The sequence below is a fragment of the Onychostruthus taczanowskii genome, unplaced genomic scaffold, assembly GCF_017590055.1.
Source record: "Onychostruthus taczanowskii isolate IOZ18803 unplaced genomic scaffold, ASM1759005v1 scaffold16, whole genome shotgun sequence".
NCBI lineage: Eukaryota > Metazoa > Chordata > Aves > Passeriformes > Passeridae > Onychostruthus > Onychostruthus taczanowskii.
The window spans coordinates 13,935,487-13,950,304 of record NW_024498795.1 but is presented as its reverse complement, the minus strand read 5'-3'; the positions used below and the strand labels follow the sequence as shown (position 1 = coordinate 13,950,304).

Below are 14,818 nucleotides of genomic sequence, written 5' to 3'. Positions count from 1 at the left end.
GTCTTTACCACAGAAGTCTAAATAATTTTGGTCATTGTCTGGTCAAGGTTAATGTCCTTGACATGCACATACAGCTTCAAATGTCTATGTTGTGTGTCTTTGGATTCATAATCAAAGTGCTGCTAATTCCAGCTTTCTGTTTTGAACTTGTAAGTGTAGGTCACTTCCTACAGCATTTGACATACAAGTGTTTGTTAAAATGTATTTGATTATCACTGAAGTGAGTCATATGCATTGGATTAACCAAAAATTAGATTGATGCTTGCAGAGGACAGGAACTTGCACAGTGTTTTGGCATAAAGCATAGTTTTTAGTGGACTTACTTATTTCAAGAGAAATGTGGAGAAATAACAACTTGAAGCCAAGTGAACAGTCAAAGTCTTATTTTTTTTCTTTCTCATACAGTTCTGCTTAGCTCTAATGGTTAATCTGACTGAGCAGTTTCAATGGTAGTTATAAACTCCATTCAGTATTTCTTGGCTAAGAGGAGCGTGTACTTTCAGTGTTACTGCAACAATGAATCTTGCTAGTCAAAGTGGGATGTGAAACCAAGTTACGTGTGGTGACAAGGAAGCACATTCACTTTTCTTGGCTGTTTTGGGGCAAGGCTGAGAGAGGATGACTTTGAATTTAAATATTTGTGTTTATAGGTATCCACCAGAGGCGCCAGAGCTTCAAATCCGGAAGATGGCAGACTTGTGCTTTTTGGTGCAGCACTATGAACTTGCATATAGCTGTTACCATACAGCAAAGAAGGACTTCTTAAATGATCAGGCAATGCTTTATGCAGCTGGAGCACTGGTTGGTACTTCAGATAACATGAACATTTTGTGAACTTTTTCTAATAATCTCTAACATTTGTCTGAAGGTAACAAAATGCAATCTCTTTCCTCCACCTCCAAATTTGTAAGGGTCTCCCCAAATCTGCTGCATATCTTTAGGAAACTCTAAGGTGTTGTAAAATTTGTTTTCTGCTGTTATAGGAAGGGAATAAAGGTATGAATAAAAACTGGACAGTTAATTCTTAAAATTTGGAAAGGAGAAAACCTAGAATGCAACCTCCAGAAAAATTTATCTTTAAACTGATAACTCAAAGCCAGACATAAAATAGCTTTATACTACCTGTTTTAGACTTAGGCAAAATACTTATTTGCCAGAAATTCAGGACTCTGTCACTATAAATATGGTATTGTACCTGTTTTCAGGTGACTTAAAACTTGAAGGCTATACTTTGAGTATGTTGCTACTGAATTTCACTCTAAGCACAAACTCATTCATATTTTCCTCCTAAGATTGAAGGTGTTTATGACTAAAGTAATTTTCAAAAAGATAAATGGGAGTATGGGGGAAAATGAGTAATTTTGTCACTTTTTAGAAGATATGTGTTGTAAACTTTAGTCTGGTTAACTTGCTAAAATTTGAAACTCTGCTTCACAGAGCCATGGAAGCATTATTGTACATCTTTGCATCTTGATTAAAACTTTTACTGAAATGCCTGTTTTTACAGTTCATTAATTTGCTCTGCATTTGGATAATCTGAATAAGCAGAAAAATATTAAGAAATCTTCATTTCCTAATGAATGGAAGCAGTCTTAATAACAGATTTTTTGCAATCTATTAGTTTTAGTGTTTACTTCCTTCAGAAAATCTTTGCTGTAATATTTTCAATCCATGAGAAAAGAAGTAAAAGTTCAGACTGCATGTTTTCTAGAGTTTCCTTGGGAGCTCCTAATGTAATTTCAGTTAAGCAAAACTCAAAAAACAGTCCTGATTTTAAAGTACATGGTAGTGCTACTTTGCAGGAACAATCTTCCTGATAACAGGAAGTTCTTTTGGATTTGTAAAACTGTACTGAATCAGTTCTTCTGTGCAATATTGGGAGTACTGTCAGCTGCCAACACTGGTGTGTAACTCTCTGGCAAATTATAAGCAGAGCCATAAATAGTCTGTTGTATTAAACCTTTCATCAGTTACAGTGTATTGTATACTTTTATATGCCAGTAACTGATTAGATGAAGATCTTGAATCTAATAGTTATTGAAATATGTTCCTCAGTCTTTTGAGGTTTATGATTTGTTGAAAAACATAACATTGACGCTACTGAATTTCTCTTGTAGGAAATGGCAGCGGTATCAGCTTTTCTTCAGCCTGGAGCTCCTAGGCCATATCCTGCTCATTATATGGAGACAGCAATTCAGACCTATCGAGATATCTGCAAGTATGTTGTTTACTTTTGTACTGATCTTTGTACAGTGAGAGTTAAAAGATCTGGTGGCTTAACTGTCTTGCCTTGAACAGTAATAGTGCCAGATGATCACGGAATGATGGTAACATTTTAAGGAGTAAGATAAACTAACATATTTAGGATAGCATGAAAGGAGATCTGGGCTCTTCTTAACAGAGTGTTTATTAAACTTGTGCATTGAATTCACCTGGTAGATTTTTAGGTAATGGGGTGGCTGCAAGGAAGGTTTCTGTGAGAAGACAGCAGGAGCTGCGTCAGTTTTCACTCATCTCCAAAATGAACCTGCTGCTGCCCAAGCTGGCAGTGCTGGTGTTACCTCTGTGATAACACATTTAAGAAAGGGTAAAAATAGCTGTGCAGCAGCTGTGAGAAAGGAGTGAGAAAATGAGAGAAACAGCCCTGCTGATACCAAGGTCAGGAGAAGGCGGGACTTCCCTGCAGCCTGTGGTGAAGACCCTGCTGAAACAGATTTTCCCTTGCAGCCCATGGAGGTGCATGGGCAAGCAGGGATCTACCCTGTAGCCTCTGTCCCAATGCCAGAGCAGGTGGGTGTATCCTGAAGGTGGCTAGAGTCTGTGCCACAACAGGTTGCTGTCAGGAGCTGTGACCTGTGGGGAAACCACACTGAAACAGTTCCTGAAGGACTATATACTGCAAAAAGGATACATGCTGGAGCAATTCTTAAAGAACTGCATCTGTTGGAGGGACCCCACACTGGAACAAGGGAGGAGGATTTGGAGGAAGAAATAGTGGAGGAAAAATGTTATGAAGTGACCACAGCTCCTTTACCCTGTTCCCCTGCCTTGCTTGTGGGGAGGAGGAGGTAGAAGAATTCAGAGTGAACTTCAGCCTGGGAAGGAGGATTTGTCAGGAGAAGGTGTTTTATTTCTGCTTTTATTTATCACTGTGCTGTTCAGTTATAAATTGCTGATAAATTAATTCCAACTTCCCCAAAACAAGTCTGTTTTGCCCATGACTAAACGGTGAGTGATCTCCCTGTCCCTTTCTTGGCACATGAGGTTTTTAGTCTGATCTTCTTCCCCTGTGTTGCTGAGCAGGGGGTGTGTCAGAGCAGCTTGGTGGGCGCTGGTACACAGATACAACTTGACAGTACAACCTGCTTCTAGCTGTTGGACTTCTTGTTTATCAGATCATTTTATTTGGTACTCTTACAAATACAATACTGTTCTAGAAAATGCTCTCCAGCTTTGACTTTAATAAAGTTCCTGTTATAGTAGGATTGGACACTTAATGTATCAATCTGTATATGGTTGTTTTGTGGGGCATGAACTTTCATATATTTTGCTTTAAGAATAAGCAACAGAACCTCAGTCTGATGCCATGTGTAGAAAATCAGTAAGATTTGAGATAAAAAAGTTCTCTGAGGTTTATTTTGTAAATGTTTATTAATACATGCATGTTTTTACTTTAGGAACATGGTTCTGGCTGAACGCTGTGTACTGCTTAGTGCTGAAATCTTAAAAAGTCAAAGCAAATATTCAGAGGCAGCTGCTCTTCTGATTCGTTTGACCAGTGAGGTAAAACTTAGTAGCTTTTTCCGTTTCTGCCTTCTCACTATTTGTTTTCTTACCCAAACACTTCTAGGTTACCTTCTGATTCTTGTGCTCACCTTCTGATATTTTCTAGCCAAAGGTAGCAAATGAACAGGTATAGAGCATGAAGTGAAGAAAACTGTGTACATTGTAAGTGAAGGAACCAGTACAGTTACTCTTTTTCTAGTCAAATTACTTGCTTGACTTCCTTAACCATGTTAAATATGTTATCTTTGGCTTTGTAACTAATTTTCGTTGACATCTGCTTACAAACTCAAGTGTTAAAAGTGCTAGCATGGCTTGCTAGAGCCATAATGGATGCTACCCCATATATAATCAAAAGTTCTCTGTTGTTTAAGCCACTAAGAGATTACTGTAGCTCAGCTGGTATGAATCATTTGAACCTTGCTGTGTAAGTGAAACTCTACAGTTCTATGATATTAATTGGTGAAAGTTAAGCATGGGTCAGCTTCTAACCCAGGAATTGTCTTGCTTTAAAATGAGTGAAGAAAATGTAATTCCAGGAATAGTGTAGCATCTCCTTTAAAGCTTGGAGGAAAGTCTGACTAGTAATTCTGATTTCATGGTCAGCTGCACCAAATGTGATGCTTCTGAGACCTTCCTTGGACTACTTAAGCATGGAATAAATCTGTTTAATTCTGTAATTTTCTTTCTCAAGTGTCTCTGTAGCTTCATTCTTTCCCTTTCAACTTAAGCTTTCTACCAGTGTTTACAAGAGCAGCCTAAGATATTTAAGCAAAGAATTTAAATACTGTTAGCTCTGCACAGTCATTTTACAGCTTAAAATTCCACATAGTGTGCCTGTGGAGCATTTTGGTAGTTGCAAGGAAAATATTCACAGAATAATATATTGGTGTCCCAGAGTATATTTGTAGTCAAGATACATACTTGAGCATCACTGATAGCGTGGAGTTCAGCTGTGGTAAAATCAAGTAGATTCTCTTCTGGTTGGGTAAAGTAATATAGCTGTGTCTTGCCAGAAGAGAAGGATAAAATAGTAAGAAATGGTACATTAAGAAATCAATAGGTTTAAAAGTTTCATGTGATAAAAATTCACCAAGTTTCATTGCTCCGTGTATTTTTCAGTCATTTTTCAAGACCTCTGGTAGAGGTCTTATTTTTTGGTTTTAGCCTTAATATCTGCAGGGGAAGGAGAGGGGAAAAGGTGGGGGAGTGCTTCAGAGGTAATGGTTAGTGTTTGGAACTGTAGCCTGAGTAACTGAAAAAGCAGAAAATACTTCTTTTGTTGCTCAGACTGAAACAGGCTCATATATGCTTCACTAGAATAAATAAGAACATTATAGTATTGAATACTGTTGAAAAATACTTTCAGTCTTATTTTTATGTGCTCACATATGTATATAATGTTTGCATATAAAATAATCTTCAGCTTCACAGAACTCTTAAAACTTACTGTCCCTCTTAGCATTAAAACAAGGCCACTGTTATCTTTATGGTTTTATTCAACTCAGGCTAATTCTTCTTTCTTCCTTTTAAACAGGATTCAGATCTTCGCAGTGCACTCCTGTTGGAGCAGGCAGCCCATTGTTTTATAAACATGAAAAGTCCCATGGTTAGAAAGTTTGCATTTCATATGATATTGGCTGGCCACAGATTTAGTAAAGCAGGCCAGGTAAGTATTATCTTTCTATATGGAAAATATGCCTGGTATTAGGTACTTTGAAAAATATGTGAAGTGTGTCATTAGTCTTGGAAAAAGATGCTTGGCTTCTGACACTTTTGTGTTAGTCTGCAGTATTCTGTTCTACAGTCTTCTGAAAATGATTTCTGGATTGGTCATCCTAGCCTTTTACCTCTGTTTTTGAAGTAATGCTGAAGGTCGCTGACTTGAAGCTTAAGTCATATGTGTTTTCATTTCTGGGTCTCATTTTATACGCAGTAATTTTGCTTTTTTGGGCAAAGGAATATTTTGACTCTTGAGATAAGAGTGAATTGTGGGAGATAATTATTTGTTAAATTTAGCTTATTAGAATAATAAAAAAATTTAGATATTTGTTTTTCCTGGTGACTTAAATACATGTTCTTTTTTGGAGGTGCAGGTGCATGAGCAGTTACTACATGACAAACCAAAGCATCTCTGTGGGTGTTAGACTTAAGTGGCAGTTAAAGCAATACAGATCAGATTGTTTTTACTCCCATTCACATTCCTTTGCAGGCAGCTCTAACAGTGGTAGATACACTTTTTTGGATAAAACTTTTGTGCTTTGTTTTTGCATTAGTTGTGGGATACATTCTGTAAAGATAGCTTGTGCTTGAATGCTGCTGGGGTTGTTATTGCAAGACAATAATACAGGAGAACCAAGGTGTTAAAATTCTGTTTTGAACAAAACCCTGTGGTCTTGGCTGTGGATTTTCTCCCACCCTACCCAATCTCAGTCTCACTGTCCTGGTAAGGACTAGAAAAAGCATTTTTGCATTGTTGGCTTCTGTGATGTGAAGAATAGGAGTACTTCAACCCCTCCTTGGTTTTCTTCATGCAATAGTTTTCCTGTCTATTGTTATGACAGACCAGTAATGACAGGAGGCTATTGAGCAGTTTTTCATGTATTCATTCTTTTATATCCTGTTCCTTTGTCTGGGAAAGTGAATGCATTTTGTGAAGTTTTGACTTTGTGTAACAGCTCTCTTTGTTGTTTTTGTATAGTATTTGTAGGGATTCTGGTTTCCAAGAAGTACTTTTTCAGTGTTACAGGAAATGTAGCTATTTTATTTTATTTTTCCTTAGAGGTATGAAAATATAAAATGCTACTGAAGAGAAATCAGCCAGGCTGTTTAGCTGCAGACCATAATACCATATTTTAAAGTGTCACTAGTATGTGCTGATGGTAAGGATTTATTGCTTGTACTCTGCTGTCATCACCATACCGATGTGAATGTATATTGGATTTTTCCCCCATTAGTGCTGTAAATAAGGGAATGGTATGGCCATTTTTTAGAAGCTGAGACTTACCTGTACAGTGAATATCTATACAGCTGTTCAATACCTAGACTTGGGATTGAATGCCTGGGTCCTGTGGTATGTGCAAGAAGGAGCTATGTGGCTGACTAGGATCAGACCATCTATCCTAGACTTGGGATTGAATGCCTGGGTCCTGTGGTATGTGCAAGAAAGGAGCTATGTGGCTGACTAGCTCCCAGTGGCTGATATGACGATTGGTAATTTTTCTTGTGTTTAGGGCTGTGTTTTGTTGGTTTTCTTGGCATGGATTTTTGTCCCAGATACATATATACTGTGCAACAGCTGGCTGAAAGTATCACACTGGGTGGGTGGAATGAAATGTATTAAATCTGGCTTATGTCCTGAGGCTTGGCAGTAGAGCTCTGTAGACTTTAGCAGTCAGTCCTAAAGGAACTTCAAACACTGTTTAAAAAGTAATCTTTTCTTACTTGTTTTTCTAACTTACTGCCTGTTGCTATAGTCTTTGAAAATGTGAACTTAATCTGGAGGCCAGGCTCTGTACTGTAGGAACAAGCACTTCTGTGCTTAGATTAGTATTGACCAGATTCTGAGGCACAGTTTTGAAACACTACAGTTCACATAGTGGCAGGGATGTGGTAAAAAGTACTTTTCTGACTTACTGTTCAGTCTTCGTAATGTTATAATTACAGTCAGTGGATAACGGGATAATTTGACAAATTACCTTTTTTCTTGCAGAAGAAACATGCCTTACGTTGCTACTGTCAAGCCATGCAGGTGTACAAAGGGAAGGGTTGGTCTCTTGCAGAAGACCACATTAACTTCACCATCGGTCGTCAGTCCTTTACGCTTCGTCAGCTGGACAACGCTGTGTCTGCCTTCAGGCATATTTTGATCAATGACAGTAAACAACCTCCAGCCCAGCAAGGAGCTTTTTTAAGAGAATATCTTTATGTCTATAAGGTAAATGACTGCCTTGTCTCTGTTCTTGAGTAATAAGTAATTTTATTACCACCAATTTTCTGTTAAATCATTAAATTATTTTCTGTTTTATCCACTTTGTTCCAGAGTTGGGCTTTTCTTTTTTTTAATCTAGTTGATGTGTTCAGTTTTTTACTTCAGACTTAAAAAAACCTGCACACGCTGCTTTTCACATGTGTAGTACTTTCACAGATGGGTATAAGTGTGGGTTATTATCGCAGTAATGTATGTGTTTTTATTACAATAAAGTCTTCTTTTTGAGGGTCATAGCTGAATTATAGTTGTGATAAGTTTCATAGTCATGTAGAGGAAATGGATCTGTTCTGTTTTGATCAATTTGTAATGATTTTGAGGGCTTTTGGTAATACATGTTTAATAAAGACTAGGTAGCTCTGTCATTATCTATATAGTGAATTTCATTCTTTAATAAGGATAGAATTTGATGGATCAAGTGACTCATTGAGTTGTGTTTAAGTTCATGGGTGATTCTGGATTGCAGAATACCATACACATCATGGGGTGTTTAGTGCTGATATTGCCACACAATATGCAGCCATGTAGATACTGTCTTTTAAAGCTTATGAACAGAATTTCTGTGGTGTTTAAGTTATGTCAGACCCTACTCAAAGGCTGGTATTTGAATCCATAGCTCAGCTTGGTGAGAGTCTTGTTTAATGGTGTTGGGATAGTAGATACAGTTTATCAAATTCTGAGTTAGAGAGTCAAGCTTTGTGTCAAATAAAGCTGGTAACAGCAATGCAACCATGGTAGTGATTAAGGCTTCAGGGTTAAAATAATTATTCTCCTTTTCCTATAAGGATTTCACAAACTTCAAACTCCTATTAAAGAAAAAAAACCAAAACTATGTTAAACAGTTAATTGAAATTATTTATTTCATCTTAAATGTACTCCCTGTTCAAACATTGAGTGTTTTTAACTTGGATTTCTTATTCAACCATTGGTGATGTACGTGACACTGTTTTCTTGATCCTTTGCTCCAGAATGCAACCCAGCTGTCACCTGATGGTCCCTTACCACAGCTTCCTTTACCATATATTAACAGCTCAGCAACTCGTGTTTTCTTTGGCCATGATCGACGACCAGCAGAAGGTTAGAAAATTTTAAGTAAACAGTTTCAAGACCCTTTCTAAAGGAACCAAAATACATGTAATAGTTGGTGCCATTTAAAAGAAGTCTGGCATTATGTAAAACTCAAGTGACTGGATAACTTAAAAATATTTCAAAATAAAAGCTTGATCTTAGTATCTGCTGGCTGGATGTTTTCAGACTTTCTGTGTAAATATGAAATCTGTGTATGTGGTTGTCCGGACTGTCACTGTTTTTCACACCTGGAAAGCTTCAATGCAAGTCTGTAATGAACTTCATGAAAGGGATTATTATTGCTGTAGTAAATTCTGGATGCTAGTGGCGATGCTGCAAATGAGCTTTACAGTTAACTTCCTCTAGGATGAAATATTTGAAACATTCTGATTCCTGAGTGTAAAGAAAGCTGACTGGAAATTCTTTTATATCCCAAGTCTGTATTGTGGGGTTGTAGTCAGTTATAAAGTAAAAATTAACTTTAGCCTGAGTATACTATGTAGCATGCTAAGATCTTGGAATGCTGTGGTATCTGAATGGAACTGTACTCAAATTATTCTCAGTGTTGTCTTCCATGTGTGTATTTCAAAATGTCCTGCAATTCACTTTTAAAAATCAATTATAGCATAAGAATGGTAGTGACCTAGAACTTAGATATTTTAAGAATAGTTACCAAACTGCCAGTGAAACCCTCTGATGCAGCTGTTGCACATCGCCGTTCTCGCCTTTAAGCCCACCTTTCTCTCTGCAGGTGAAAAGCAGGCAGCTACGCACGTAAGCCTGGATCAGGAGTATGACTCAGAATCATCACAACAGTGGAAGGAGCTCGAGGAGCAGGTTGTGTCTGTGATAAATAAAGGAACAATACCTTCAAACTTTCAACCAACGCAGTTCTGTTTAAATCGCTACTCAGACAACTCCAAATTTCCACTTGCTGTCATAGAAGGTAAAGTTAAGATTTTTACACTTCAGAAATAAACTGGGTTAGATAAATTTGTATTCATATTTCCAGTCTTGGAGATTTGAGCCACTGTTCTCATGCAAGTTATTTCTATGTGAATATTCTGAGATAGCCTTCAGATTGTGATGGGGAAAGCCTGTTGTCATTATTTTCTTGCACTTTTTTGATAGAACCAATAACTGTAGAAGTGTCCTTCCGAAATCCTCTGAAAGTTCCGCTTCTTTTGACTGACCTTTCATTGCTGTGGAAGTTTCAACCTAAAGACTTCAGTGCAAAGCATGATGGAGAAACAAAAGAGCAGGTAAAGAAAGCTTCATCCTTTTCCAAGCCAAAGAGATGCAGGTCTGGAGTATTCAAAATTTTGTAGTATGAAGATGTTTAAGCATAAACATTAAACATGAAGGTTTAAGAGTAAACTAAAAAAAAAAGGCAAGAAAAACAGTGGCTACTGAAATAATTTTTATGTTATCTAGATTTTCCTAAGTCTGTAGGGCATGAAGCATCCAAGTTAGCAAAACATTCTAATGTGTATTGTAAAGCTGAATGCAAAACAAAATACTTACAAGATTTCATTATATATGTACCACGGCTATTTTGAATCACACTAGCCTTGACTTGCCAGTATGAGTGTCAGTAGGTAGATTATCAAATACCCTTTTCTTATTTGAGCTGCTGGACATAGTGAAATGTTTCTTCTAAAAACTATGCTCATATGACATAGAAACATATTAGTATCTTGATTAGAAGAGAAATGAAAACTTATTGTATTAAAAATTCATGTTTTGAGTACTTTAGATGAGCTGTTGTGCTACTGTTTGACTTAATACTTCAACTAATGCTGACAAAAGCTCTGATGGACTGTTGTCATATCCAGGTTTTAAAGGTTTTAATATATTCTAATACTGAATAGTACAGTAAATTCCTCAATAATTTGTTTTCCTGGCCAGAACTTTGGGAACACAGAGATCTCTAAAGGTTCTGTAAGTATTTACCAAAGTTCTAAACGTGTTTCTACATAGTTTAACTCTCAAGGCTTACCATATACTTTCCCTTCTGTTCTGATCTGAACTGCTACTTTAATGGTGTGATAAATACTTCTGTGAATATCCGTGAAACAGACTGGGAATGGTTCCAATTCACAGCGCTAAATCTTAAATTTCTCTTAAATGTTTACTGATCTCTCAAGCTGCTTTTGAAATTCATAAATGCTGAGAAGCTGAGCATGCAGCACTTGCTTTTCCTAACTGTTTGGAAATTTGTATAATTTTTTTCCCTTGAGCACTTTAGGAAGGATATTGGAAATATTATTTATGGCACTTTATCTGCCTAGGAGTAATAGTATCTAAAGAGCTGTTTCTTCTTTTCAGGGTACATGTGATGAAGATATGGTAGGAACTGAAGCAATAGCAGAGTTTTTAATTAATAGTGAGGAGACAAAAGTGGTAAGTACTATACTATGTTTTAAAAAGTCTTTTCAGCTTTGAACTTTAGTGAGTGTGCATTTCAGACTTGTTATGATCTGAACTTAACACTAAACTGACAGAACACGAACTGAATCAGAAATTCCAGAACCTCATATCTTATCAATTTGTATAAATGTGACAGGGCCAGAGACAGTGGGCACAAGAGGCTCCTCCTGAACATCAGGAAACATTTATAGCTTCATTTATAACACTTACTTATTTTGTAAGTGTGATGGTGCTTTGAGCACTTGGCACAGGCTGCCCAGAGAGATTGTGGAGTATCCATCTTTGGAGATGTTCAGAGCCCGTTAGATGTGGTCCTCGGCAGCTGGCTCTAGATGGCCCTGCTCGAGCAGGCAAGTTGAGCATGATGACCTCCAGAAGTCCATTCCAGCTTCAATCATTCTGTGATTCTGCCCCTGTTAATCACAGTAGAAGTGAACTTTAAAAAGTTTTTTTCTAATGTAATGGGCATTTCTCAGCTGTGAACTGGTTTGGTAAATTCTGTGTATATGAAATTTTCAATCTAGTAAATTGTCTATATTTGCTGTTGCAGTTGTAGCTGACACAGCTATAAAGTAAGTGTAGCTGTGTGTTTAGCAATTGGACATTTAACTGTAATAATACTTCTTTCTAGTAGCAACAACAACAAAAATTTAACGTATCTCCACAGGCAAGACTAAAGCTCTTTCCCCATCAAACAGGGGAGCTACATATTCTGGGAGTCGTTTATAATCTTGGCAGTGTTCAAGGTGCTGTGTCATTAGATGGGCTAGATCCTTCTATTGGATTACAGACAGGTAAGTGTATTATTACCTTAAATTGTGTGTTTCTGGAAGGAGGAAACATGGCTTCTGTAGAATAGAGCTAAATTCTAGTGTCTAGTGTTTGAGTACCATGACACGCGGCCTTCCGTCAGGTAGGGATGTAGAAATAAGAGAAACAACTGAAATGGGAAAAGAACAAATTGGCTCTTGTAGGAATCCCAAAAGGAAGGATGCCAGATCCATACTTCATTGCTGCTTTTAAATCTGCTGAATTTTTGAAACCAGTAAAAAAATCAAAATGTAAATATTCCATGTAAGCTGTGTTGAATCTGTAAGAACTTCCATGGACTCTCTTGCTTTTGATTTTTCTTCCGCATCTGTTTGCATTGTTAACTTTCAGCTTTTGGCTAAATGTTGCACTGAAGTTCTTTTTATAGATTTCTAAATTTAAATTTGGCTGATAGGTTTTTTGTTTAGCATCTTGAATTCTTTCCTTTACATTACTATATAAATTGACAATTAATTGCATGCTACTTGAATTGTTTTGTTGAATCATTCATCTGAAACTGTCTCTCACATGCAGAATTTAGTTGCTAGATGAAATGGAGATGAAAATGTGTGAAAGTGTCGGAAAGAAAAAGAAGCTTGTTTAGAGGCTGGAAACATTTTGAATAAAAACCATTTGGAGAGTGGTGGCTGTCTTTAAAGGAAATAATCCTCTAAGTGACTTTTCCAGCCTGGCAGAAATTGAGAAAGGAAGTAAATGCATCAACTTCATGCACTATGTCTGCCGCTTCCCTTCCAGTTGTAGTCAAACTATTGAAGGGCAGAGTAAATCCACAATGATGGATAACTGGCTGTTGGAACTTGAGCTAGCCATGTGTTACGTGACTGTAAGCTTTGAATAGTTCTTTGTTGGTGATGCTTCTTAATCAATGAACACTGCATGAGCTCAATATCAAAAATTAACTTTTGAAATTGGATTGAGAGCTTTGGATCATTTCTTAGAGACAAAGTCAGGAATTACTTAAAAAAACCTCAACTAAACGAAAGTTCTAAAATTTTTTCAGGAAAGTTTGTTTCCAATGGGTTATCTGTACGAGGAAGACAAGATTTAGAAATCCAAGGACCTCGACTTAATAACACAAAAGAGGAAAAAACATCGATTAAATATGGACCTGATCGACGGTTAGATCCCATTATTACAGAAGAAATGCCTTTGTTAGAGGTATGTAGCTACTTCCTGTTGGCGGTTGTGAGAAAATAGCTGAATGCAGTTTATAAACGTAATTCTAGCAATGGCGGCTTGGATCTTGTTAATGCCTAAATCTTTCTGGGTAATTTCTGATCTGTCAGTGACAAACTTGTGTGGGTTTTTTTTTAATTGAAACTTGAAGCCTCAAAATTAGTATCCTTCTGGAATTGCTATATTCCCTTTAGAATTTTAGTTTGCAACACCTTTGGTAGCCAGATTTTAAAGTAAACAGGAACAGGCAAAGGAGCTTTTTTCTGTTTGCTTGCCATTCATCTAGAAAAGTTACTCCAGCTGGTTAATTAAAATACAGCGCTTTTCCTTTGTAGGGTTATTAAAAATGGTCTGGGTAACTGGTTAATGACAGGGGCCTAGAGAGTAGGATGGATTGGCTGGAAGGGAAGGGACTACAGTGATCATCCAGTCCAGCTTTGTCTAAATGCCTCTTGAACAGTGTCAGGCTTGGGACATCGACCACCTCTCTGGGAAGCTATTCCACTGTTTGGCCACCTTTTCCATACAGAAATGCATCTTAATGTCCGGTCTAACAATCCCCTGGTGCAGCTTTGAGCCATTCCCACATGTCTGATCAGTGGATTTCAGGGTGAAGAGATCTCCATCTCCCTCTTCACTTCTCCTCAGGAAGCTCTAGGCAGCAGTATACCTTGTGTTAATGGTTGTTTGCATGGCATTCCCAACTTGGCTCAGTGTTCAGGTTTTTATTTTTTCATTTTCTCTCCCATACAGGTGTTCTTTATAAATTTTCCTACAGGACTTCTCTGTGGAGAAATCAGAAAAGCGTATGTAGAATTTGTGAACGTAAGCAAGTGTCCTCTTACTGCACTGAAGGTCGTGTCCAAGCATCCAGAATTTTTCACTTTTGGTGGAAATACTGCTGTTTTAACACCACTAAGTCCTTCAGCCTCTGAGAACTGTAGTGCTTACAAGACTGTTGTGACAGATCCTACCTCTGTGCGAACAGCACTGCTGTCTTCAGCTTCTTCTGCAGACTTTGGGGTTGGCACGGGAGGTTCACCTGAAGTAATACAGGTTCCACTTCCTGATGCTGTTCTTCTTCCTGGAGCTTCAGTGCAGCTGCCAATGTGGTTACGGGGACCAGATGAAGAAGGTGTTCATGAAATTAACTTCTTGTTTTACTACGAAAGTATTAAAAAGCACTCAAAAATGTGGTAAGTTATTCTAATCTACCTTCTCTGTCATACTTATTAGACACATTAGATTCTGTGATTGTAATGGTAAAAGTAAATATTACTGAATTTCTCTCAGTCACTGTGATGATGTGAACAATGGTCTATTACCTGCTATTCTAAGCAATGTTTTTTCTACTATATGATCTAATTTCCATAGGAAATTGGGTAGCCTATGCTGCCTCTATTGAAGTAGTAAATACTAAATTATTAAAATAAATTAATAGAAGGAGGGTTAATGAAATTCTGTTAAAACAACCTTTGTATTTAGTTCCTCTGGAACCACATTGTTCTAAGGTATAGGGTGAAAAATCATAACTAAATTTGT

General features: G+C 37.3%; 1 protein-coding gene across 6 annotated transcripts in view; it reads left to right on the top strand.

Moving 5' to 3' along the window:
- The window catches only part of TRAPPC8 (trafficking protein particle complex subunit 8), a 52,236-nt gene that overhangs the window by 18,533 nt on the left and 18,885 nt on the right, over positions 1–14,818 (top strand). For 3 of the 6 annotated variants that reach the window (XM_041399276.1, XM_041399275.1, XM_041399273.1), the window contains 13 exons: positions 651–801; positions 2,118–2,218; positions 3,678–3,783; positions 5,321–5,452; positions 7,496–7,720; positions 8,740–8,848; positions 9,591–9,785; positions 9,971–10,101; positions 10,748–10,780; positions 11,168–11,242; positions 11,937–12,063; positions 13,101–13,258; positions 14,030–14,472. In XM_041399276.1, coding sequence (XP_041255210.1) covers positions 651–801; positions 2,118–2,218; positions 3,678–3,783; positions 5,321–5,452; positions 7,496–7,720; positions 8,740–8,848; positions 9,591–9,785; positions 9,971–10,101; positions 10,748–10,780; positions 11,168–11,242; positions 11,937–12,063; positions 13,101–13,258; positions 14,030–14,472 — 1,986 coding nt within the window. The remainder of the gene's footprint in view (positions 1–650; positions 802–2,117; positions 2,219–3,677; positions 3,784–5,320; positions 5,453–7,495; positions 7,721–8,739; positions 8,849–9,590; positions 9,786–9,970; positions 10,102–10,747; positions 10,781–11,167; positions 11,243–11,936; positions 12,064–13,100; positions 13,259–14,029; positions 14,473–14,818) is intronic. The other 3 variants (XM_041399278.1, XM_041399277.1, XM_041399274.1) reach the window with 1 other exon arrangement.